This window comes from Panthera tigris, chromosome B1, assembly GCF_018350195.1.
Source record: "Panthera tigris isolate Pti1 chromosome B1, P.tigris_Pti1_mat1.1, whole genome shotgun sequence".
In the NCBI taxonomy this organism is placed as follows: Eukaryota; Metazoa; Chordata; class Mammalia; order Carnivora; family Felidae; genus Panthera; species Panthera tigris.
In genome coordinates this window covers 58,630,414-58,654,523 of record NC_056663.1, presented here as the reverse complement: position 1 = coordinate 58,654,523, position 24,110 = coordinate 58,630,414, and the positions used below count along the sequence as shown (strand labels likewise).

Below are 24,110 nucleotides of genomic sequence, written 5' to 3'. Positions count from 1 at the left end.
TTTAAATCTCGGTAGCTTTGCCTTTCCAGAGGGGTTATACTAGTTTATACTTTAATAATTTTCTGGCAAGCCCTCTTTCCCCATAACTTTGCAACTCAGTGCATTAGCCAGCTTCTTTATCTTTACCAATCTGATAGAGGAAAATGATATTGTAGGTTTGATTTGCATTTCTCTTTTTTGGGTTGGATTGAACTTTTTAAATTTAAGAGCCATCTGTATTTCTTTTTTGCGTGTGTGTGAATTGTCGTTCACTGTCTTTCCTGGTACCTTTAAGTCTCTTACATTTATAAATATATAGTGAGCACATGTCAAAGATTTATTTAATACTAATGAGGAAACTAGCTTGGTGACAGATGACTTAGAGGAGGATATGTGAGACAAAATATCAGTGAATGAAATTTTCTTACAGGGAAAAAACAAAATACCCCAACACTACAACTCTAAGTATTATCTTTTCTACTAGATGAAATTCAGTTATGTTTTTTGCCAGATGAAAGCAGACGTTTTCAATTTATCAATCTTCTTTAAGTCATTATTCAACTTTACAGAGTCTATGCCCTAATCAATAGAAAATAAAGTCCTTTTCCTCAGGCTTATTTTGATACTCTAGTATGGGTTTAAAGAGACCTGCTACGGTCTTTTTGCCTTATTTCTAAGTTTTGGATAACTTTTTTTGATGTTTTCCTTTTTCCGTTTTATTGCCTTTCAAGTGATCCTATTTCTTTATGAATTACTAATGAATTTCTAAGAAGCTTATGTAGTTCATCATTGTCTCTCATAAAGCATATTCATTTTTCTTTTTTGCTTTGTAGGAACTCATTATACAATGACAAATGGAGGCAGCATTAACAGTTCTACACACTTGTTGGATCTTTTGGATGAACCAATTCCAGGTGTTGGTACATATGATGATTTCCATACTATTGATTGGGTGCGAGAGAAATGTAAAGACAGAGAAAGGCATAGACGGGTAAGTGTTTTCAGTAATTGTTAATATAGTGCATAACTACATCATTTAATAATATATTTTTGCCAGTGATCTCAAGCTGCCAAAATATATATTATGCATTAAAGTACATTTCATTACATTTCTACATTTTATAAGTATTATATATTTTTTTTCTATATATGTAATTAAAAACATTTTTTTAATGGTTATTTTTGACAGAGGGAGAGAGAGACAGAGCATGAGTGAGGGAGGGGCAGAGAGAGAGGGAGACACAGAATCTGAATCAGGCTCCAGGCTCTGAGAAGCTGTCAGCACAGAGCCCGACATGGGGCTCAAACCCACCAACTGTGAGATCATGACCTGAGCTGAAGTTGGATGCTTAACTGACTGAGCCACACAGGTGCCCCTCTGTATATGTTTTTTTGTTTTTTTTTTTTTAATTTACTTCTGGGATCAATCCAGAAAGGATTTGAGGTAGCTTAAAATCAAGGAAGTGTAAGTACTTATAAGACAAAAAAAAAGACAAAAAAAAAAAAAGCAAGGACTGGGAAAATACAGCATGTGAGTTGGGGAGGAAGATCAAGGTATAGAAGTAAGCATAATTTTTCATTTTTGGTAGCACAGCAGCTACAGCAAAAGAGGAAACTTGTTGGGGCGCCTGGGTGGCTCAGTTGGTTGAGCATCCGACTTCGGCTCAGGTCATGATCTCATGGCTCGTGAGTTCGAGCCCTGCGTCAGGCTCTGTGCTGACAGCTTGGAGCCTGTAGCCTGCTTCAGATTCTGTGCCTCCCTCTCTCTCTCTCTCTGCCCCAACACACTCATAGTCTGTCTCTGTCTCTCTCAAAAGTAAATAAACATAAAAAAAAAAATTAAAAAAAAAAAAAAAGAGGAAACTTGTTATATAATTCTTATTATTGCAAAAGAAGAAACATATTGGGAGATAATTTCATGGGATTTTGCTATTTTCTTTTATCCCCTTTCTCGGTTTCAAATTCTGAGATTCTCAAATTGAGTCCTGTAAAGGACATATTAAGTATTGTGATGAATACTAATCAAAAAAATATTATATTGCAATAATATTTCCAATGGTTTTTATAGCAAGTGTATATTTCAGTTACATCTTGGGTAAAGAGTTTGGCTAAAATTTCTTTAGAAAAAACTATTCCAAGGGTGCCTGGGTGGCTCAGTTGGTTAAGCATCTGACTTCCACTCAGGTCATGATCTCACAGTTCATGGGTTCAAGTCCCACATCAGGCTCTGTGCTGACAGCTCAGAGCCTGGAGCCTGCTTTGGATTCTGTCTCCCTCGCTGTCTGCTCCTTCCCTACTCACACTCTGTCTCCTTCTTTCTCCCTTTCGAAAAAATAAATAAACATTAAAAAAAAAAAAGAAGTAAACTATTCCATTTGTAACATCAAAAATCAAATAAATAGGGGCACCTGACTGGCTCTATCAGAAGAACATGTGACTCTTGATCTCGGAGTCATGAGTTTGAGCCCCATGTTGGGTATAGAGATTAATTAAATAAATAAGTAAATACACTTAAGAAGATTTTTTTTAGGGGCGGGGTGCTGGGGTGGCTCAATCAGTTGAGCCTCAGACTTTGGCTCAGGTCGTGATGTCACGATTCATGGGTTCGAGCCCTGCATCAGGCTCTGTGCTGACAGGTCATAGCCTAGAGCCTGCTTCTCATTCTGTGTCTCCCTCTCTCTCTGCCCCTCCCCCGCTTGCACTCTGTCTCTCTCTCAAAAATGAATAAACGTTAAAAAAATAGTTTTAAATACCTAAATTTCTTCTAAATTAGAAAAAATTTATAAAGTTGTATCACTTAAAAAAAATTTTTTTAATGTTTATTTATTTCTGAGACAGAGACAGAGCATGAGTGGGGGAGGGGCAGAGAGAGAGGGAGACACAGAATCTGAAGCAGGCTCCTGCTCTGAGCTGTCAGCACAGAGCCCGACATGGGGCTTGAACTCACAAACCATGAGATCATGACCTAAGCCGAAGTCGGTCTCTCAACCAACTGAGCCACCCAGGTGCCCCTCACTGTTTTTATTCATTAAATAGAAAACATTCATAAAAAAAAGAGTGGCGTTTACTAAAAAGTACAACTTGTAGATGGTAACTTATTGATACAATGTAGTCCAAAAATTAATTTAAAAAGGAAAATCTCTTTGAAAAGTAAAATTCCAAATTCTAACAGGCCCATTATAACTTTGAGGTCTGAAATTTACTTGTAAATGAAAATAACTGCTTGTACAAATTAGTTATAATCTTTCATATTAATGTATATTTGTATATTAAAGTTGAAATTAAAATTAGATTATATTGTTCATGACAAGTATAACCTCTGAGATTCATCACTCATTATTAATCTTCTCTGGAAGACCCAATACAATCCAGTCGTGATTTTCAAAGTTTTTCATCTCAGAACACTTTTATTTTATTTTATTTTATTTTATTTTATTTTATTTTATTTTATTTTACTTTATTTTATTTTATTATTTTATTTTATCATCTCAGAACACTAGATTTTATTTTATTATTCTAATTTTTTTGAGAGAGAGGAGAGGGCACAAATGAGCGAGGGGCAGAGAGAAAAAGAATCCCCACTGGAGGAGCAGAGGGAGAGAGAGGGAGAGGGAGAGGGAGAGGGGGAGAGAGAGAGAGAGAGAGAGAAAGAAGCGGGGCTCATTTGAAAGTGGGCTCAGGCTCAAGCTTACCACAAGTGGGGCTTGAACTCACGAACTGTGAGATCATGACCTGAGCTGAAGTCAGATGCTTAACAACTGAGCTACCCAGGCATATCTCATCTTCTAACACTGTTAAACTCTAAACTCTAAACACTTACTGAGGATAGTGAAGGAACTTAGTTTGTTATATTAATTGATATTTACCATGTTAGATACAAAAACTAAGAATTTTTTAAAATGCTAATTTATTTAAAAGTAGCCAAACCCCTATTACACATTAACATCAAAGCATATATTTCTGAAAACACAACATTTTTATGAAAAATAACTGTATTTTCCAAAATAAAAATATTTAGTAAGGGAGTGACATTATATTTTCATAAGTCTCATTATTGTCTTATTTATTAAAGGCTGCTGGATTCTAATATCTGCTTCTGAATTCAGTCTGTTGTGATGTTATTTGGGTTGAAATATATGAAGAAAGTCCAAACTCATATAGGTAGGTAGTTAGAAAAGCTAGGAGTATTTTAATAACCTTTTTGTATCATTGTGGATATTCTTTGATACTGTACCAAAGTGACAGGTGGTAGTTTCTTAAAGATTAGTTGCCAGTGTAATCTGAAACTATATCAGTGGACCCTTTGTCTCTGTTACATTGAAATCTGTTAGTTCACCTTCAATTCTAATGAATAATTTTGTAACATCATGTAGTGATCATTTGGAAAATATTCACTGATCTATGCTGTTATTTCTAGTGTTGACACTTTTCAGTTTCACTATACAATATTAAAAAAAAATACATTTGTTAATATCAACCCTGATCTCTTTAGAAAAGTCTTTAAGTATTGGGAATCTGTCATGCTTATAGTGATAGATAACGAATTTCCCAAAATTCTCATTTTTACTTGAAAGCTCAAATTCTATCATTAGAAACAAGTACACTCTTATTTCACTTGAAATGACAGGCTTACTTGGTTTGTTTTTGAGAAAATGCCTGTCAGATTCTCAAGTCTGAAAAACCATTCTTTGGTGTCCTTGTTTCAAGTAAAAATGGTGTTCCATGTGTAGGTGTCAAGTTTATTTTGCAACTCAAATAAGTCACTTAAATGCTTTTCCTCAAGATATAATTTCATACTTCAGTATGTATCAGAAGGCTTTATATATACTTAAGTCATCACACATACTATAAAAAAGACTCAATGATTGAGGCATAATAACTTTTACTACTTCATCAAAGCCATTCTTAAGTGAGACTGGTGTTTACTTACTTTTTTTTTTTTTCTTTTTTGCTGGGATACGTGGCAGTGAAGAATGTAATGACTACCAGTACATTTGGATGCCACTGCCTTGATTTGTGCTGAGGAGCAGCTGTTTTGCATTTGCTTTTGCATTATCAGTGAAAATGTCAAAACAGTGAAAAGGGCACATCAGTTTTAATATTACGATGAAAACAGTTTTGACCTTGAAGCTCTCTTGAGAAGGTCTCAGGGACCCTCAGAGTGTCCGTGGCAACATTATAAGATCCAGTGTTTTAATCCAGTATGCCTAATGCAGGCACACTATAACTCCTGCATCTCATATGATTGTTAGGTAAATCAGTTGTACTTAGAATTACGTATATTTACAAAGTCATTAACATACTGCAGTTGCAGTTAAAATGTGTTTTAAAGTGAGGTAGTATGAAAGTATCCTGAAGACATCATGTTCATAAGATTTTAAAGCAAATTAAGACTAAAAGAAACCACAATACAGTTTTTTCCCTCTGATTTTGAAGGTAGTCCATAGTTCTTGAAAACATTTAAAATAATATGACATTTAAAAAATAATATGAAGGGGCGTCTGGGTGGCCCAGTTGGTTAAGCGTCCTACTTTGGCTCAGGTCATGATCTCACAGTTCGTGAGTTCGAGCCCCGCATCGGGCTCTGTGCTGACAGCTCAGAGCTGGAGCCTGCTTCAGATTCTGTGTCTCGCTCTCTCTCTGCCCCTTCCCCACTAGTGCTTGCCCCCCTCTCTTTCTCAAGGATGAATAAACATTAAAAAATAGTAATAATAATAATATGAAGTAGTCAGTGTCCTAGCTAATCTTACCAATCATTTCTTTCTAGATAGGTCAAGTATCATTTTCTGTGCTTTTGATCTATGGTTGTATAAACAACATTTTTTTAACCTGGGAAATTCTACACATAAATGTTCTCACTGTTGTTTTTAAAACATTACATTAAAAAAAACACCAACTTTCTGTGTCAGTGCGTATATACCTACCCAATTCTCTTTTCCCCCTGAACTTTTTAAAAAAATTTGTTTTAAAGTTTATTTATTTGAGAGAGAAAGAGAGAGGGTGAGGAGGGGAGGGGCAGAGGGGGAGAGAGAGAGAGAGAGAGAGAGAGAGGGAGAGAGAGGGAGAGAATAGCCCTAGCTCTGCACTGTCAGCATGGAGCCCAATGTGGGGCTCGAACCACATTGAAACTGTGAGACCATGACCTGTGCCGAAATCAAGAGTCGGATGCTTAACCAACTGAGCCACATATGTGTGCCTCCCCCTAAACTTTTTATACTTGTATAGCCCCCTACCTCAGATTTTGAAGCAAATCAACATTATGTCATTTCAAATATTACTATTTCAGTATTTTGTAAAATGTCACTAATTGTCATTCTTTTTTTATTTATTAGCTTGAAATTTTCTATAAGGAGAACCTTCTTCATACCAATTATTTGGGTTCCTTGAAGTTCAGATTGTACAGAAAAGGGAGAAGGTTTGAAATTAAATGGTTCCCTAGAATCCTCAAAGTTGACCAATGAGATTTTTGTTCGCTTGTTTGGTTTTTGTTTCTGTATCTTCATGCACTCACAGATTTAAACATATTAGATGTGTTTTAACCATCACTGTTATTATCCTTATTGATGCATATGTTATTCCATTTTTGGCCAGTGGGAACTTCTTTAGGTTGATGCCTGTCTCCTCTGACACATGCTTAGTAGATTTTGGCATATTCTGGGAAAAGAAGATGATCCCACTTCATCTTACATATTTCCTGCCTGGAGTCAGCCGTTTTCCCCAGGGACCCTGCTTCCTTTGAAGGAAAATGGCTTATAGGCAGTGCAGGCACCAGAGGTACTTCGAGTGTCTGGGCTGGCCATTGTTTTCTACCAGCTTCATAAGCTTATAGGAACCTTCTGATTTAAATTCAGTACTATTGAGCTTTTGTTTAACCTCCAGTTCTTAAATCTGTATCATCTTTCAGCCATTTCAAAAATCTCAATACCACATATATAAGCATATGGTTTACTTCACAGTACACACACGCTAGGTTAAGAATATTACCAGCACTGTCACCAGCGATGTGCTTATTGAAAAGTTACAGTGTTTTCTTTCTTTTTTTTATAATATTTTTTGTTCTTAGTGTTTATCCCACTAGGGTTACACATACAAATTATTTGTTTTAAAGTCCCTGTCCCATTTAACCTGTTGCCTCCCTTCTGTTAAAATAATGATTTACTTTTAACATTTTATGGTTTGTCCCTTTATTTTTAAAAATACAGCATATATGGGGCACCTGGGTGGCTCAGTCGGTTAAAGCATCCAACCGGCTCAAGTCATGATCTCGCGGTTCGTGATTTCAAGCCCTGTGTCACGCTCTGTGTTGACAGCTCAGAGCCTGAGCCTGCTTCTGATTCTGTGTCTCTCTCTCCCTGCCGTGTCCCCACTCATGCTCTCTCTCTCTCTCTCTCTCTCAAAAATAAACATTAAAAAGAATTTTTTAATGCAAGCATATGTATTTATGTACTTATTTTTCTTAGGTAAATGGAAGCCTTCTGTACCCACATGTATCCACTTTGCTTTTCTCCCCTGCACAACACTGCATCTATCTCATTCTTTTTCAGTGAGTGCAGAATTTTCCATTACACAGATAAACTGCAATACCCTTAACCAATACTGTATTGATGAGCATTTAGATGATTTCCAAGGTTTTACCTCATATTGTATAAAACATTATAGTTACTCTCATTGAGAAAAAGCAACATGGGGTTTAATGGTTATTTTTGAAAGAGGGGAACCTAACTTCCACCTCTAAAGAATGCTTAGTATCTGTGATTAGTTGCTTATGGTATAGAAAGTGGAAAATTGCACCTTATTCAACCCAGAACTTAACTGGAATCTTTTTAGTGAGGCCTTATGGCTTAAAGTAGACCAGAGGTTTAAAATAGACCAGATTATTGAATTCCAGCTGTTGCCATTCTGTGGGACAGTTTGAGCACTGAAGCCCTAGACTGAGAATATGGCTTTTTAAAGCAACAATCCTAGTAGAATAGAAGAGGTTTGGGCCAGTTAGGGATAATTCTTAAAAAGAGAAGGAAGACTTGCCTTCTTGTGTCTTAGTAGAGTGAGATCTGAAAATCAAATCTATTCCTATCCTGCTAATCTCCCTTCCTCTGCTATATTCAGTAGAGGACTCTTTTACCTTACACAGTGATAGAAGAGAGCCTCTGGACCCCACAGCTGGGATTAAAACTCTACATACCTGCATATTTACAGGCCTGCAACTTTTGGTAAACCTCTTTACTCACATGACTATTGTATACTATATTTATGGGTATGGTACTATTATTCACTGACCTTACCTTTTAAAGAATATTATAATCCTGCTAGGATTATTATTTAATTGTTAGGACCAAAAAAAGGGCCAGGGAATGACGGACATTTCAATCTATAATGTCTTATTTCTGTTAATATAAAAGATGTATATCTGCTAAATTTGATTCAATTTTAAACAGCCTAGGCAAGACTCTTTCTGGTTTGTGGATCCCTTGCTCTCATATCCTGAGGTTTTTGTTAAAAATGCAGATCTCTGGGTAAATGTTTAGCATCTGGTTTATGGGTATAACAACTGTCTGACATAGTGATTCTGCCCCAAACTCACCTTTCCCATTATTTAGTTTATCAACTACTGTCTCATGTAAAATAAGTGAGAAAAACTTTTGGATTCTAGAATTGTGTCTTCTATTCATAGTTTGAAAAATGAAGCATAAACATTTCTAATTTCAGATCAACAGCAAAAAGAAAGAATCAGCATGGGAAATGACAAAAAGCTTATATGATGCATGGTCAGGATGGTTAGTAGTAACACTTACAGGATTGGCATCAGGTAAAGAAAAGTTTTAATGCAATCTTTTTTCGTTAACAGAAAAAATAAATAGTTCTCCCCTCCTTCCTGCAGTTTTTTTTTTTTTTTTTTCAGGTCCTGTTGGATTTTTAAAAGCATTTGTTTTGTTTCTTTCAAGAAACCTTAAGTGTAAGACTAGGATGCAGGAAGCTTCAGAGTCTAGTCTTGGTTCTGTCACTTTAAGTGTTTATCCAGTTTGGTTGATCTTTCTGGGTTCAGTTTCTATATCTGTAAAATATGTGGTTTGGTCCAGATATACAATAAAGTATCTTTTAATGTTAAATAATTATAAGTAGCTAATATTTATTAAGTGCTTCCTGTAAGTGTCATGCACTGCCTTAAAATCTTTACATGTATGTAAACGACATGGCAGTCCTATGGAATAAGTGCTGTTATTGTCACCATTTTACATAAAGCACGAGAGGTTAAGTAACTTGACTAGGGTGATGTAGCCAGTAAGTGGCCAAGCAAAGATTTAAATTTAGGCAGTTTAGCTGAAGAGCCCACATTTTAACTACCATGCTATAGAGTGCCCACAGAGTCCCTCTGTGTGAGATTTTAAGAAATAGCAGTTGCAGATCTGGAAACAAACATTAAGGACTGTTTTAATGACTTTCAGTTTCCACCATGGAAGATTATGTCCAGAAGAACATGAGGCAAATTAAAATTTATGTGGAGAATAGAAGGAAGTACTGCTATCTCTAATTGGCATGCACAGGAATTTTGTGGCCACTGTGTTTGTGACCTGTTGATCTTTTCATACAATGAGAAGGATCTAGACTTTGACCATAAATTTGCATATTTTTGTATTTTATCAGTAACATGATCTTGGTACATTTGATGTTCTATTATTTAAGAAAAAACTGAAAATCTGTCAGGGTAATTCATTAATGCTATGAGTTTCACTACTAATGGACATTAAATTTTAATGATATTGAGATCATTTGTAATTTTATTAAGTTTCAGATTGAAACATTAAAAACTCTGACTTTAATAACCTGATTTGTGAACCTCCTGCCAGATAGCTGTCTTTTAAAGATCTTTTTAGTGTGTTTTAAACACCTTTATTACAAATCACAGTGAATTTTAATGATGTAATTACTTTTAATTTCAAACAAAGAATAGCCATTTTATTTTAAAGAGTGGCTATTTACAGTTAAAAATATTATATAATATTTCCTATGTGACCCTTTATTTATAGGGAGTCCCCAGTTTTCTTGGACTCTTTTAACTTGATAGTTCTAAATGCCTCCCAAAAATTCACTTTTTTTGTTCTTTTTTTTTTTTTTTTTTTTTTTTTTTTTTACCACCTCCAACATGTTTTTACAGGGGCATTGGCTGGATTAATAGACATTGCTGCTGACTGGATGACTGACCTAAAGGAGGGCATTTGCCTTAGTGCATTGTGGTACAACCATGAACAGTGTTGTTGGGGATCTAATGAAACAACATTTGAAGAGAGGGATAAATGTCCACAGTGGAAAACATGGGCAGAATTAATCATAGGTCAAGCAGAAGTAAGTCTTGCTGTGTCTAAAGATGAATTAAAAATTGATACAGTGAAATGAGTCTCTAATTCACTTAATTAACAGAATTATTCACAGATTCTTGCAGCTGCATTAAAAGAAAAAAAAATGTAATAGGATAGATTGGAAAATATGAGAATACATTGCAGCAAGTAAAATGTAAAGCTTCAAGAAGCTTTTGTATTAGTTAACTACATAGTCACATTCAAGTCTATTCAATTATGACATTAAATGTCTTATTGTAGAAAAGAAGTGTGATGGGATCTGTTTAATCACAGAAAGTTAATATGAAGTCAAGTTATTAAAACTGCTTAACATATCACAATTGTCAGGAGGTATGAATTATCAAAAAATTTAGTAAAATAAGCCTTGTAACTGGAGATATCTCAAAGAAATCTATAGATTTTTCTTTGTGATATTATAGTATTTAAATGATTATTTTACTGTTCTTGATGTTCTATATTGAAGAACATTGTAGAAGTTAGAATGTTATATAATATATGTAGTTGTGTGGTCATATGCGGATATATTTTTAAAGTTTTGTTATAGCTGAATTTTCAAGCTATAAAAAGAGAATATATTTGCTGGTAACATGGGCAGTATGCTGTTTCTCATTTGATCCTCAGGAAAATTGCAGCAGAATGAGATCTAAGTGGGAATGCAATTTTGTCTTCACAACTGTTTCCAAAATGTGGTTTGTGGGTAGGCAGAGATTAAAGTGTAGCAGATTTTTGACATTTAGATTTTAGGGATCAAGAAAAAGCTAGGAAAAACATTCAATAGATTAAGGCCCCTTATATATATATGAGTATGTCTTTTTGATTGTACTTAAATATTTTGTTCATATAAAGCTTTTACTAATGTGGAAGTAAATCCAGGAAACTTTCGAGTTTTACCCAAATTTCTTATGTGGCAAGCACTTGCATTAGGGGTACACTGTAAATTAAATTTATACTATTAAATGCTTTGCCTTTTAGGGCCCCGGTTCTTACATCATGAATTACATAATGTACATCTTCTGGGCCTTGAGTTTTGCCTTTCTTGCCGTTTCCCTGGTAAAGGTATTTGCTCCATATGCCTGTGGCTCTGGAATTCCAGAGGTAAGCCATGCAATATTTAATATCATTAATCATTAAGTGATTGTTACAGTGTTTATCTTTTGCCTTTAGGGGGAAAAAGTAGTCTTTCTGGGGAGATGGTTTGTAACATGAGAAAGAAAATTAGAAAAAGAAAATCTTAAAAATGTAAGCTGATTATAGATATCACTGAAAGAAATTCTTCCCCATAGTCATTTTATCATTAACTGTGAGGGTTGATTTTTCTTTTTCCACCACTAATTTAGCACGTGACTAAACAAATATCAGAAGACTCAGTTATAAACCTGGAAAATTATTATGTGGCCTAAAGTTCTGTGATAGATTAGTTGATGTTTTGGCTGCTATGAACCTGACTTGAATACATTAATTCTCTTTTTATGACTATCTTTTTTTTAAAATTTGTTTTTAATGTTTATTTTTGAGAGAGAGAGAGAGTAGGGGAGGGGCAAAGAGAGAAGGACACACAGGATCTGAACCAGGCTCCAGGCTCTGATCTATAAGCACAGGGCCCAGTGTGGGGCTCGAACTCAACAAACCACAGCATCATGACCTGAGCTTAACCGACTAAGCCACCCAGGCGCCCCTATGACTGTCTTTTAACTAGATAAGTTAATAATTCTTGAATTTGGTAGATAATATTTATAACCATTTTATACTTGAAAATAAACATTTGATCATAGTGGGTCAGTAGTACAAACTTTTGGATTTTTTAAGTCAACATTAATTAATTAATTAACTAATTTAAGGTTTGTTTTGAGAGAGACAGAGAGCATGAGTGGGGGAGGGGCAGAGAGAGGATCCCAAGCAGGCCCCATGCGGTCAGCACAGAGCCTGACATGGAGTTCAAACTAATGAACCGTGAGATCATGACCTTGGCCGAAATCAAGATTTGGATGCTCACCTGACTGTGACCCACCCAGGTGCCCCTATCAACAGTATTTAAAGAATATATTGAATAATGTGATGGGAACTCATTTCTTTCCCTTTTTAATTTTTATGTCTTAAGTAAGTTATCAGCTTTTTCTAGCACATTTCCTTTTGAAATGTAGTGATTTTTAAAATTTTGTTAGTTAAGAATGTCTTGGGGTGCCTGGGTGGCTCAGTTGGTTGAACGTCTACCTTTGGGTTTCAGCAGTGGTCGTGGTCCCAGGGTTGTGGGATCAAACTCCGCATCGGGCTCCACGCTCAGCATGGAGCCTGCTTGGGGTTCTCTCTCTCTCCCTCTGCCCTCTCCCCTGCTGGTGTGGGCACGATCTCTCTTTCTCTCTCTAAAAAAGGAAGGAAGGAAGGAAGGAAGGAAGGAAGGAAGGAAGGAAGGAAGGAAGGAAGGAAGGAAGGAGAATAAAAGTCTTTAATAAGGGGCAGTATCATGCAGCATTTAGCTGTTGCCACTTACCGTTATTAATATACAGGAAAATAACATACGTGATGACAGTACTATGAGAAGACATAATTCCCTATTTCTGACAGAATGTCTGAAATGTATCTATGTTTCTACAACAGAAATACTCATATTTGCCTTTTCCTGGTTATGTAATTACAACCCTTGTATTAAGGTATGTATTTCCTTTAACATGGCCTTGTATTTTAGTTTTGTTCATGAGATAAGGTTGCCTTCAATCCTTGCTTGAGAAGATAATTAGAATATGATACAGATTTATTATATGTAGCATAACAGTTAAGGCTTTTGAAAAATTGTGAATTGTTCCTTGGTCCACCTAAAAATTTTTGCAAGATGGTTTTGTGAGTAAAACAAGAGAGTAACTTAAGTTCTCCTGTTTCTTAAGGAAAATTAAACTGTCTTATTTTTTCCTTTGTAGATTAAAACTATTTTAAGTGGATTCATCATCAGAGGTTACTTGGGAAAATGGACTTTAATGATCAAAACCATCACATTAGTATTGGCTGTGGCATCAGGTTTGAGTTTAGGAAAAGAAGGTCCTCTGGTACATGTTGCCTGTTGCTGTGGAAATATTTTTTCCTACCTCTTTCCAAAGTATAGCACAAATGAAGCTAAAAAAAGGGAGGTAAGTGTCTTTTGTAGTTTATTTGACAGATACATATCTATGACGTAGACTTACATCAGTGAGAATTTCCTAGTATAAAGATCACGTTTTTACTCTACTCTTTGGATAAGTTCTGTGTTCAAATTCAAGTGTGAGAATTGTTTGCTTCTTTTTCCCTTTGTGAGTACCTCTGATGTGTTTTAGACCCCATCCCCAGTGCTACTCAGTTACCCCTATATTTTAGAGAGGTTTTGATGGACTACCATTGGTTTCAGTTGAATTTCACACAGGTCTTTCCATTTGTTTTTGCTTTGCCTTACACCTTTCTTCCTCTGAAGTTTTCCCCAAATGTAACATTATTTTCTCCTCTGGAGAAAGTGTCTAATGCCCTCGAGATGTGTGTCATCTGCAGAGAGCTATGTGGCATCGTGAAGATGTTCTGAGGGCTTTTAGGACCCCTCAAGATTTAAATCAGGGATTCACACTAGAGGGAGTATAGGAATTCCTCTTTATTGAGCTGCTCAGGAGCATTTTTTTCCTTTATCATTTATTTTAGGCCAGCCTGAGATCTCCTAGGAGGTCTTTAAACTTTATAGAGTTTCCTAATGATTCTAGATTGCTGTGGATATTTTCTAGAAGGAAAATGGGCCCCTGAGACCTTTTGTATTGGCTCTATACTTTGGGGGCCCAATCCTTCCTGTTTTCCCAATCTAATCTGTAGGCCAAGATGGTATGGTGCATCTTGGGGGTTTTTAAGGTATGATATTTTTATATGGTTAAATAGAGAACTCAGAGGTCTGTGGCCCTAGCACAAGCCTTTCATCCTGTTGTTTTTAATAATATAAGAAAAGAGTAGAATATTTTTATCAAACGATTTAATTCTTGAGTTGATACAATTCTAGTTCAGTTTAGTACTAACACATTGTTCATGCATTGGCAGCAGGTAGTCTAAAAGTGGATCATTATAGTTCCGTCTCTGAATAATAATTGTGATTCCAATATTACCCTCTAACAATAATAGCTGACATTACTGATTGGTTACTATGTATCTGCCTCTAAGTCCTTTACTTGTATTTTAAAATTTAAATCCACAATAATCCTATTAACTTGGCACTGGTATCCCCATTTATAGATAGGAAATTAGGCGTAAAGTTGCTAAACTTGCCCAAGATTGTATAGCAGAATGTCAGACTATGGATTAAAATTTATTTTTCTGACTCAAGTCTATACTCCTTACCACTACTACTACTATGACTGTGTGGATCTGTATGTATGTTCAAAACAAAACATAACCTAAAACTATTATAACAAATCAGTGGCTAAAATGAAGCTATAGCATTTGTCCCTCCAGTGCAGTTCCTTTACTTGCTATTGTACCTTGATATTTTGGGGGGTAAATTTTATTTTTATTTATTCATTTTAAGTGCAAAATGTAATTTGTTGGAAAAATGTTACAGAAATTAAAATCACTTAAAATTTTAAGATACACACTGTAGATGGTTAGTAATGTACATGACATTAACTTGGTTCACCCTTGGCATATAAATGCCTAGAGTTTGTTAGTTGTGAAAGCATTAAGGTCTCATATTGGCTTTCTTCCTAGTTCACTTCCTTGACATTTTTAAATTAAATGATTCCTTTATACTTACAATAAAATGTGAGTTATGACTACTTGGGTGTTTTGCCAGACAGCAGCTTGACAATGGAGATCATGTTCTTAACTGTATATAATTTAATTTTTATTATTTCCAGTTTCTTTTTCAGAAATGTAAAACTCGACCATTTGTGAAAATGTTTTGATAGCCTCAGATATTTACTGGAATGAAACAGTGAAAGGAATAATTAGACTCTTAGGAAAATAATTACAACATGAAATGTTTAGTGAACTTAGTTGTGTAGTTGACTTCGTACTGGTGGAAAGTGGGCAATGTCCAAGTGATAGTCTGGGGGAGCTGAAGAGAGGATCTGTAAGAGCTTTTGTGGATATTTTTGTCTTCTTTAACTTTATTGTTAGGCTTCTAGTTGGAAAGACTGTGTCATAAAGGGTAGCCATTGTGCTTTAGATGATGATTTCCATATTGGCAGTTGTAGTATTGTCACAGGATTTAGAGTAGTGAAAATAAGGAAACTCAATAGGTTTTAAGTTCTCTGGATATTTTAGTAGGATTTAGAAAACAGTAGTTATCTCACATCAGTGTTTTTTGACTGAATATTGAATATATGAATGACCTTTCAACTAAAGCAGAAGAGAAAAAAATACCTTTTTAGAGGAAATAAATATTTGCCTCTGTTTGGGGCGGTGGGTGGACATGCAAGTTAAATTCAGAAGAGGCATTTCAAAAATTCAAGCAACATAAAGAATTTTTATTTGATATGTTTGAATTTATAAGACTATATGAAATAAGCCAAATCCTCTTTTTAGGTGCTATCAGCTGCCTCAGCTGCAGGTGTTTCTGTAGCTTTTGGTGCACCAATTGGAGGAGTTCTTTTTAGCCTGGAAGAGGTAGGTAAAAAAATACAGCAATTAAAATTATGTATAATTACCATTACAAATGTATTTTGGCACACATTTCAGTTTTGTAACTAGTGTAAGAGATGCAGACTTTGTTTTAAAAACAAAGATTTAATTTCATAAAGTTATTTTTCACGTATTCTTACATAAAGAGTAATACATTACACATGTTCTTTACCTTGAGAAAAGTCTTAAAAATATTATTCTTGTATAAATATTAGTGGTCATTTAAAATTTAACTTTGTTGACATATTTAAAAGTAAGCAGAAGTGAATTTGACTTAACAGAAAATATTTAACCACTATTTGTTAAATTATAGCCCATGTTTTTACTTTAAAAATACTTAATCAATTCCTAATGTGTTTTTGTGAGTTTTTGTTGTATGATTATTTCTGTGGCAGTGATTGATATTTAAGAAGATCATTTTAGTTGTGTCACTGGTGTAGTTTGTTTTTGTTCTCTCAAGACTTTTTACATGTTTACACAAAAATGTGACTGGGAATGTTTTAAAATTTACTTTTCCCATTGTTTGCATTCTTTTATTTTTAATATAGAAGAGGCAAATACTTCTTTTTGAGCTCATAGGAATTGGTGGTGATGTATTTATTCACTCTACATGATTGAATTGGAGGTGAAACTCATTTTGAAAATAAAAAAAATGATGTGTCTGAAGTAATTATTAGACATTTTTTGACCAGTTGATATTGTGAATTTATAATGATGTGATAGCCAAAGTTATTAAACATCAATCTTTTTCTTACCACAGTAAAATCTATTATATGTAAATTCTAGCTGCAACAAAAATTAGACTATGATATTCGCCATTCAAGTTATACCATATTGGAAACATCTTAAAATTCTAGCATTAATTTTTCTTTTCCTTTTTTTTTTTTTTTAGGTTAGCTATTATTTTCCTCTTAAAACTTTATGGAGATCCTTTTTTGCTGCTTTAGTGGCTGCATTTGTTTTAAGATCCATCAATCCATTTGGTAATAGCCGTCTGGTCCTTTTTTATGTGGAGTATCATACACCGTGGTACCTTTTTGAACTGTTTCCTTTTATTCTCCTCGGGGTATTTGGCGGGCTTTGGGGAGCCTTCTTCATTAGGGCAAATATTGCCTGGTGTCGTCGACGCAAATCCACCAAATTTGGAAAGTATCCTGTTCTTGAAGTCATTGTTGTTGCTGCCATTACTGCGGTGATAGCCTTCCCTAATCCATATACCAGGCTCAACACCAGTGAGCTGATCAAAGAGCTTTTTACAGACTGTGGTCCTCTGGAATCCTCTTCTCTTTGTGACTACAGAAATGACATGAATGCCAGTAAAATTGTTGATGATATTCCTGATCGTCCAGCAGGCCTGGGAGTATATTCAGCTATATGGCAGTTATGCTTAGCACTCATATTTAAAATTATAATGACAGTATTCACTTTTGGTATCAAGGTAAGTACTGATGTGAGGTGCTATTTAAGTAATCTTGGCATGTTCAAAACTTTTATGTGAAATGAGCAGTGAATGTTTATCTAAAAGTGGTTATTTCATAAATGTAGGCTGAAAAAAGTTCTTATCTTTTGGGTTTCATTTTAAATAATGGGAAAAAAAAGAATTCCTTTGGATATATTGCTGAGCATGGTTATTTGTTGCTGTGTAACACATCACCCCAAAACCTGGCAATTTAAGAGAACTATTTTGCTCTTGATATTAGGTCAGCAATTTGGGAAGGACTCAACTTGGGCATGTTTTGTTTGTGGCCTATCATACATGTCATCAGACATGGCTAAGGCTGGTCATCTACCACCCAAGCTAGGAAGATTCAGAACGTCTGGCTCTTGAAACATTTCTTTCTCTCTCTCTCTCTCTCTCTCTCTCTCTCTCTCTCTCTCTCTCTCTCTGGTTTTTCCAGCATGGTGCCTTCAGAGCATTTGGACTTCTTACATGGTTGCTCAAGATTCTAAAAGCAAGTGTCCCAAGGGGACCATTTCTTACCTAGCCAAAGAAGTCATGCAGCATGCCTCTGTTGCATTCTGTTTGTCCAGACTGTCACAGAGGCCTACCTACCTCTTAATTGGAGCAGTGTTAGGGAATTTATGATCATATTTTATTTTTTTATTGTTTAATGTGTGCCTTTTTTGTTTTGTTTTGCTTTTGTTTTTTTGAGAGAGAGACAGAGTGTGAGCACGGGGGAGGGACAGAGAGAGAGAGGGAGACACAGAATCCGACACAGGCTCCAGGCTCTGAGCTGTCAGCACGGAGCCTGACATGGGGCTTGAACCCATGAACTGTGAAATCATGACCAAGCCGAAGTCAGGTGCCTAACCGATTGAGCCATTTAGGTGCTCCCATGATTGTTTTAAAACTACCACAAACTTAATGGCTTAAAATTACACAAGTTTATTTTAGTTTTGGAGATCAGAAGTGCAAAATGGGTCTCACTGGGCTAAAATCAAGGTGTTCACATGGATTTATGGAGTCTAGCTTTTTTTTTTTTTTTTTTTTGCCTTTTCCAGCCTTCTAGAGGCTTCCCACATTCCCTGGTTCATGGCCCCCTTCTCCCATCTTCAAAGCCAGGAATGGGTGGTCAAGTCTTTTTTTATCTTCATTTTTCTGACGTTATTCTAAATCTTTCTTCCACATTTAAAAAACATTTGTAATTACTTTGAGCCCACTTAAGTAATCCAGGATAATCTCCTGTTTAAAAAAATTTTTTTAAGTTTATTTATTTATTTTGAGAGAGAGGCAGTATGAGTAGGGGAGGGGCAGAGAGAATCCCAAGCAAGCTCTGCACCGTCATTGCAAAGCCCCATGTGGAGCTTGAACTCACAAAACTGTGAGGTCATGACCTGAGCCAAAACTGAGAGTCAGACACTTAACCAACTGAGCTACTCAGGCACCCATGATAATTTCCTGTTTTAAGGTCAGCTGATTAACAACCTTAATTTTACCGGCACCCTTAATTCTTCCTTACTGTATAACATGACACATTCACAGGAATTAGGATAGGGATATCTTTGGGGAGCCATTATTCCACCTATCATATTACTATAGGGCGTTAGCTTGAAAGGACACTGCAGACTCAGAGTTAAATTACTAGCCTATGAATACCATGTCTTTTTCCATCAAGGATTTAAGGGAGCTAGGCCTAATGCCCTGGGATGTTGCTTCATTTGAATTTATAAAAGAATAATATTTATTAATTAGTGATTTGCCAGTAAATATAATTCTCTTATATGGCTGTCAGTGCTGTATGTAGGGAATCCGATGTCAGCTAATCCTTGTTCCTTAAGTTAACATTCACTAGTGATTATATGCTTTCACAGATGTAGATTATGTGGAATAACAGCTTAATTTCAACAAAATTGTAATGATGGTTTTTGAAATGTGGTCTCTGTCTCTTCTGTTGTTCTCTATTTAGTCCACTGGTTATAACAGTTAAATAATAGAAAAACCTTGAAGTTTAAAATGTTTAATCATAGTGAATCAAGTTAAAGCAGCTGTTAAAGCTCCTGTTTCTACAGTAAGTTGATTTTCTGCAAATCCCAACTTTCTCATCTTTAGTTGAGCTACAGGAGGCTGGAGACAGTTGTCAGGTCTTTGTTAAGTCCCACCTCGCTCTGTGCTCTGGCTGAAGGATCCTAATCAACAGGAGAGTGTAAAACATATTTTGATCTCTTCTATTTGGATAACCTTTTAATGATCCTAATGCAGTGTTCAACATGCCATTATTTTGTGCTCAGCTTATTTCATTTCTGTAACATTTTAGAGCTATTAGTATTTTAATCCTTAAATGATCTCGCTTAAGGTATCTACTATTCCTATTTTTTTCATTACATTTAATTGATACATACTCTTCTCCATATATATATGTGTGTGTGTGTATATATATATATATATATATATATATATATATATATGTATGTATGTATATATCGTTAAACAAATATTGAAGGACCTGATAAGCTTGTCCTCTTTACATTGTACTACTTGAGGAATAGCATCTAATATTTTTTTCATTTGGTAAACAACAAATATGTAGGGAGGATAGAATCATGGAGTAAAGGACAGTACTTCACATTAAATTGATTCAGTTTAATGAAAAATGCTTCATATTGTCCTTTTTTTTCCTTTCCCCATTTCACCATGAATTAATGAAAATCGTGTTAGGGACTGGCATTAAGGAGCTAAAGGATGAATAACCCTTAGGTTGGTTTAGAGAATGTTATTTGTTACTTTGTAACTGAAATCACAGAATTACGAAGGTACCATTAGAACAGTATTTTGCTGTAGTTTTATTTGTACTAGGATTTTGCTATATAAATAAAACGTGAAAAGAATCTAAAGTGTTAGTTAGAAATCCATAATTTAGGTTCCGAGCATATAAGCAGAGGATCTCTGTCCCCTTAAGCATTGTGGTTTTGTTACAGGTTCCGTCCGGCTTGTTCATTCCCAGCATGGCCATTGGTGCGATTGCCGGAAGGATTGTGGGGATTGCAGTGGAACAGCTTGCGTATTTTCACCATGACTGGTTTATCTTTAAGGAATGGTGTGAGGTTGGAGCTGATTGCATTACACCTGGCCTTTATGCCATGGTTGGTGCTGCTGCGTGCTTAGGTAACGTAACTGTGTCTGTGTATGGATGTTTGTGAATCTGAGAGAGAAGAGAGCGAGTGTGGGAGCACATTTATGCTTAATTGGTGAGGGGGGTGAGGGCGGTCGGTACAGGATGGAGGAAGAGAATGTTTTAACAGAAATGAAACCACTATTATATAGTTTTTATGTAGTAATAGTTTTCATTTTGGCTGCTCTAAATATTTGTTAATACAAAAACTTAATGGTAGTTAGCATCTTTTAAACATCATGTAATGCTTTGTGACAGAAAACATCTCAGTACAACATAGGCTTAGTTTGAATCCTGTCAGGGAGATTTTTGGTTTTTTCATTGTCAGGGATCTTGGCTTACCTATAACAACTATAGCATGGTTCCTGAGATTAACATTTTAGCAAAGCTGAACATTTGGTTCTGCAGTGATTTATAGTTAGCTGTAAAGAAAGAGTTCTTTACCAGCCCTCTTTGATTTAAGGTGCATTTATAGGAAAATTAAAAACTGTTTTAACGAAAAGCAAAACAAAGTAACTGCATTAAATACTTAAGAGTCTGTTGTCCTCTTGGATATGAAATATTGTTATTTTAAAATTTAAATGTCGAATTTTGGTTATGATATTAAATAGTTGGTATTTTGACTTACTTTTGTTCAGTGAATCACAAATCTGTAATTATTGATCTCCAAAAGAATGCTATCAAGTTAAAGTGAAGGACAGGACATTTTCACCACAGTAGCGGTGATTTAGTAGTTGTCCACTTTCTGTAAAGTGCTGTGCTAGGTGCAGTGAGTGATACACAAAGAAGTGTAAAACATGGGCCCACACTTCAACTACAGTCAGATTGGGAAGGGAAGATAAGACCAAAACTGAGAAACAGTAGTAAGAAATATACAATAATTATATATAGTACTGAGTCTATGACAGTGTAGGAAACTAGAGGAAAAGAGAGCTGAAGTAGTTCAGGTAAGGGTAGAACAGGAGCTTTATTTCAGAAAACTAGTAGGATTTAAAGAAGAGGATTTTGTTGAGGAATATAATCGTGTGAAATTGAAGGAATTGGAATAAATTTAAGGATACTGATACTATTGAAGCAGAGAGTGCATTTTGGATACTTTTGGGAAATGAAGTTGGATTAGTGAGAAAGAGCCAGGTTATGAAAAGGCAATCATCTGTGTCAGGATGAATTTGTATTTGGAATAGGTCGTATCTGTGGCAGAATCGTGGCTTTGGCAGTTGTAACTTGACAACTTTGGGAATGTTCCTTTACTTTGATTTTTTATTTTCTTATCTTTAAAATAGAAATAATAACCACTAATCTCCTACAGTTGTTTTGAGCATTATATGAGATAAAATGCATGTAAAGCTGTTAGCACAGTGCCAGGTAAAATAAGTCACTTGAGTTCAAAACAAAATTCTCTGTGAACTGATTAGGACATGCCTGGCATAGTGTAGATGTGTAATACGTAGTAGGTTCTTTCTCCCTTCTATTTTTAGGTTAAAAAGCAAAAAGGAAGAGTTTAAGCTTAATTATACAGTATGAACTGGCGAATCCTGGTAGGTTTTTGAGCAAAGGAGCAACATGATGAAAGTAGTACTTAGGAAAGATTAACCTGGGAACATGGCTTATAAAGTAGATTAAAGGTAATGGGGCTTGGAGTCAAGGAGGTAAGATAAAATAGTATTAAAATTAAGGAACAAAGTCTTGAGAGTCTGGACTAGTTTGGTAATAGTGACAATATTGAGAAGGGACCAATAGATGGATATTTTGCAAAGCAAATCAGATAAGACTAGGTGAGAGTCTAGGTATTGGATTCAAGTAAAGGATGAACCCGGAATAACTATCTAGGTTGTCAAGAAGAACATGGTGCTGTGCTGGCTGGAATGGGTAGCTCTTTGGGGAAGAAGAGGACTTTGGTTTTAAATGTGTGGTATTTTTTGTGACAGTGGGTCATCCCAAGTCTTTTTACAGTTGGAAAACAAGACAAGCACAGCAATAAGGTATGCATAGTTGGAGACATGGGACAATGGCAACAGGAAGGAGAAAGATGTGGATTAGGAGACATGAGCATAGAGGTGATAGTTCAAAATGATGATTTGGGAGGCACCTGGGTGGCTCAGTCGGTTAAGCATCCAACTTCGGCTCAGGTCATGATTTTGCAGTTCGTGAGTTTGAGCCCCTTGTGGGGCTCTGTGCTAACAACTCAGCACCTGGAGCCTGCTTCAGATTCTGTGTCTCCCTCTCTCTCTGCTCCTCCCTTGCTCACTCTCTGTCTCTCAAAAATAAACATGAAAAAAATTAAAAAAAAAAAAAAAAAAAGAATGATGGTTTGGGTAAATGAATAGATGAGTTTTCTAAGGGAGAGGATATTACACTGTTAACATAAATCACAAAGCACCAAAATATTTTACTCATTTTGAAAAGATTTAGGGGAGAGAAATGTATTAATATTCTACCCACATAGGAGCTTTATTTGTAATGTGGTAGTAAGCAAGATAGCTATGATGAGCTTCACCAAATTCTTTAATTAATAATCAGCTTTTATAAGAGTGGAATTATATCTTTGCTATAGCAATAAACCAAAATGGCAAATTCGTTTCAGTTGGCTGTTTACTGTGAAGTAAACAGGTTTTGAAATGTTATTTTAATAGTCTTGTGTTTAACAAAGAAAATTGGTGTTTCTCTAGATCTTATTAAAACAGTGATATTTGTCCTAAAAGAGGAGGAGTAGTTTTCGATGATTATCCTTTTCACTGAGTTCTTTTTACAATTTGTGTTCAACTGCCTAGTAGAACAGTTCCACTGACCTGTCCTGTCCTCCTTGACCCGTGGTGCTTATTGTTTTTCAGGTGGCGTGACAAGGATGACTGTCTCCCTGGTGGTTATTGTTTTTGAGCTCACTGGAGGCTTGGAATATATTGTTCCCCTTATGGCTGCAGTAATGACCAGTAAATGGGTTGGTGATGCTTTTGGTAGGGAAGGCATTTATGAAGCACACATCCGGTTAAATGGATACCCTTTCTTGGATGCAAAAGAAGAATTCACTCATACCACCCTGGCTGCTGACGTCATGAGACCTCGAAGGAACGATCCTCCCTTAGCTGTCCTGACACAGGACAATATGACAGTGGATGATATAGAAAACATGATTAATGAAACCAGCTACAATGGCTTTCCTGTCATAATGTCAAAAGAATCTCAACGATTAGTGGGATTTGCCCTCAGAAGAGACCTGACAATTGCAATAGGTACCCTTTTTTAAGAATACAGACACACATATACATCTGTCTGTATCTATATCGTGTATCTATGGAATCTATATATCTAGATAGATAAAGACATATAATGGATTTCTGGAGGAAAGGAAAACAGTAATATTTAATTGGTTGGGTGTGTTGGGGTAAAGAGTATATTTTATTTATGTCCCTGAAAGTCTTATGTTCTTTAGGAAAGGAATTTGTGAATTGTTTTCTCACTAAATACAGTTTTATCTTTTGATTTGGCATTGTTATCAGAGATTGGAGTCAGATTCTTTTCCCACTCAGATAAGCCTTGTTAATATTGTTTG

At 35.6% G+C, this 24,110-nt stretch overlaps 1 protein-coding gene across 11 annotated transcripts in view; it reads left to right on the top strand.

Moving 5' to 3' along the window:
• CLCN3 (chloride voltage-gated channel 3) overlaps positions 1–24,110 on the top strand; it is a 94,321-nt gene that overhangs the window by 55,883 nt on the left and 14,328 nt on the right. For 8 of the 11 annotated variants that reach the window (XM_042983637.1, XM_007097160.3, XM_007097162.3 and 5 more), the window contains 9 exons: positions 813–970; positions 8,686–8,785; positions 10,133–10,320; positions 11,307–11,429; positions 13,247–13,453; positions 15,855–15,935; positions 16,843–17,388; positions 20,367–20,553; positions 23,392–23,790. In XM_042983637.1, the coding sequence (XP_042839571.1) occupies positions 813–970; positions 8,686–8,785; positions 10,133–10,320; positions 11,307–11,429; positions 13,247–13,453; positions 15,855–15,935; positions 16,843–17,388; positions 20,367–20,553; positions 23,392–23,790 (1,989 nt within the window). Of the gene's footprint in view, positions 1–812; positions 971–4,051; positions 4,141–8,085; positions 8,190–8,685; positions 8,786–10,132; positions 10,321–11,306; positions 11,430–13,246; positions 13,454–15,854; positions 15,936–16,842; positions 17,389–20,366; positions 20,554–23,391; positions 23,791–24,110 lie in introns of those variants that run through there. The other 3 variants (XM_042983639.1, XM_042983638.1, XM_042983642.1) reach the window with 3 other exon arrangements.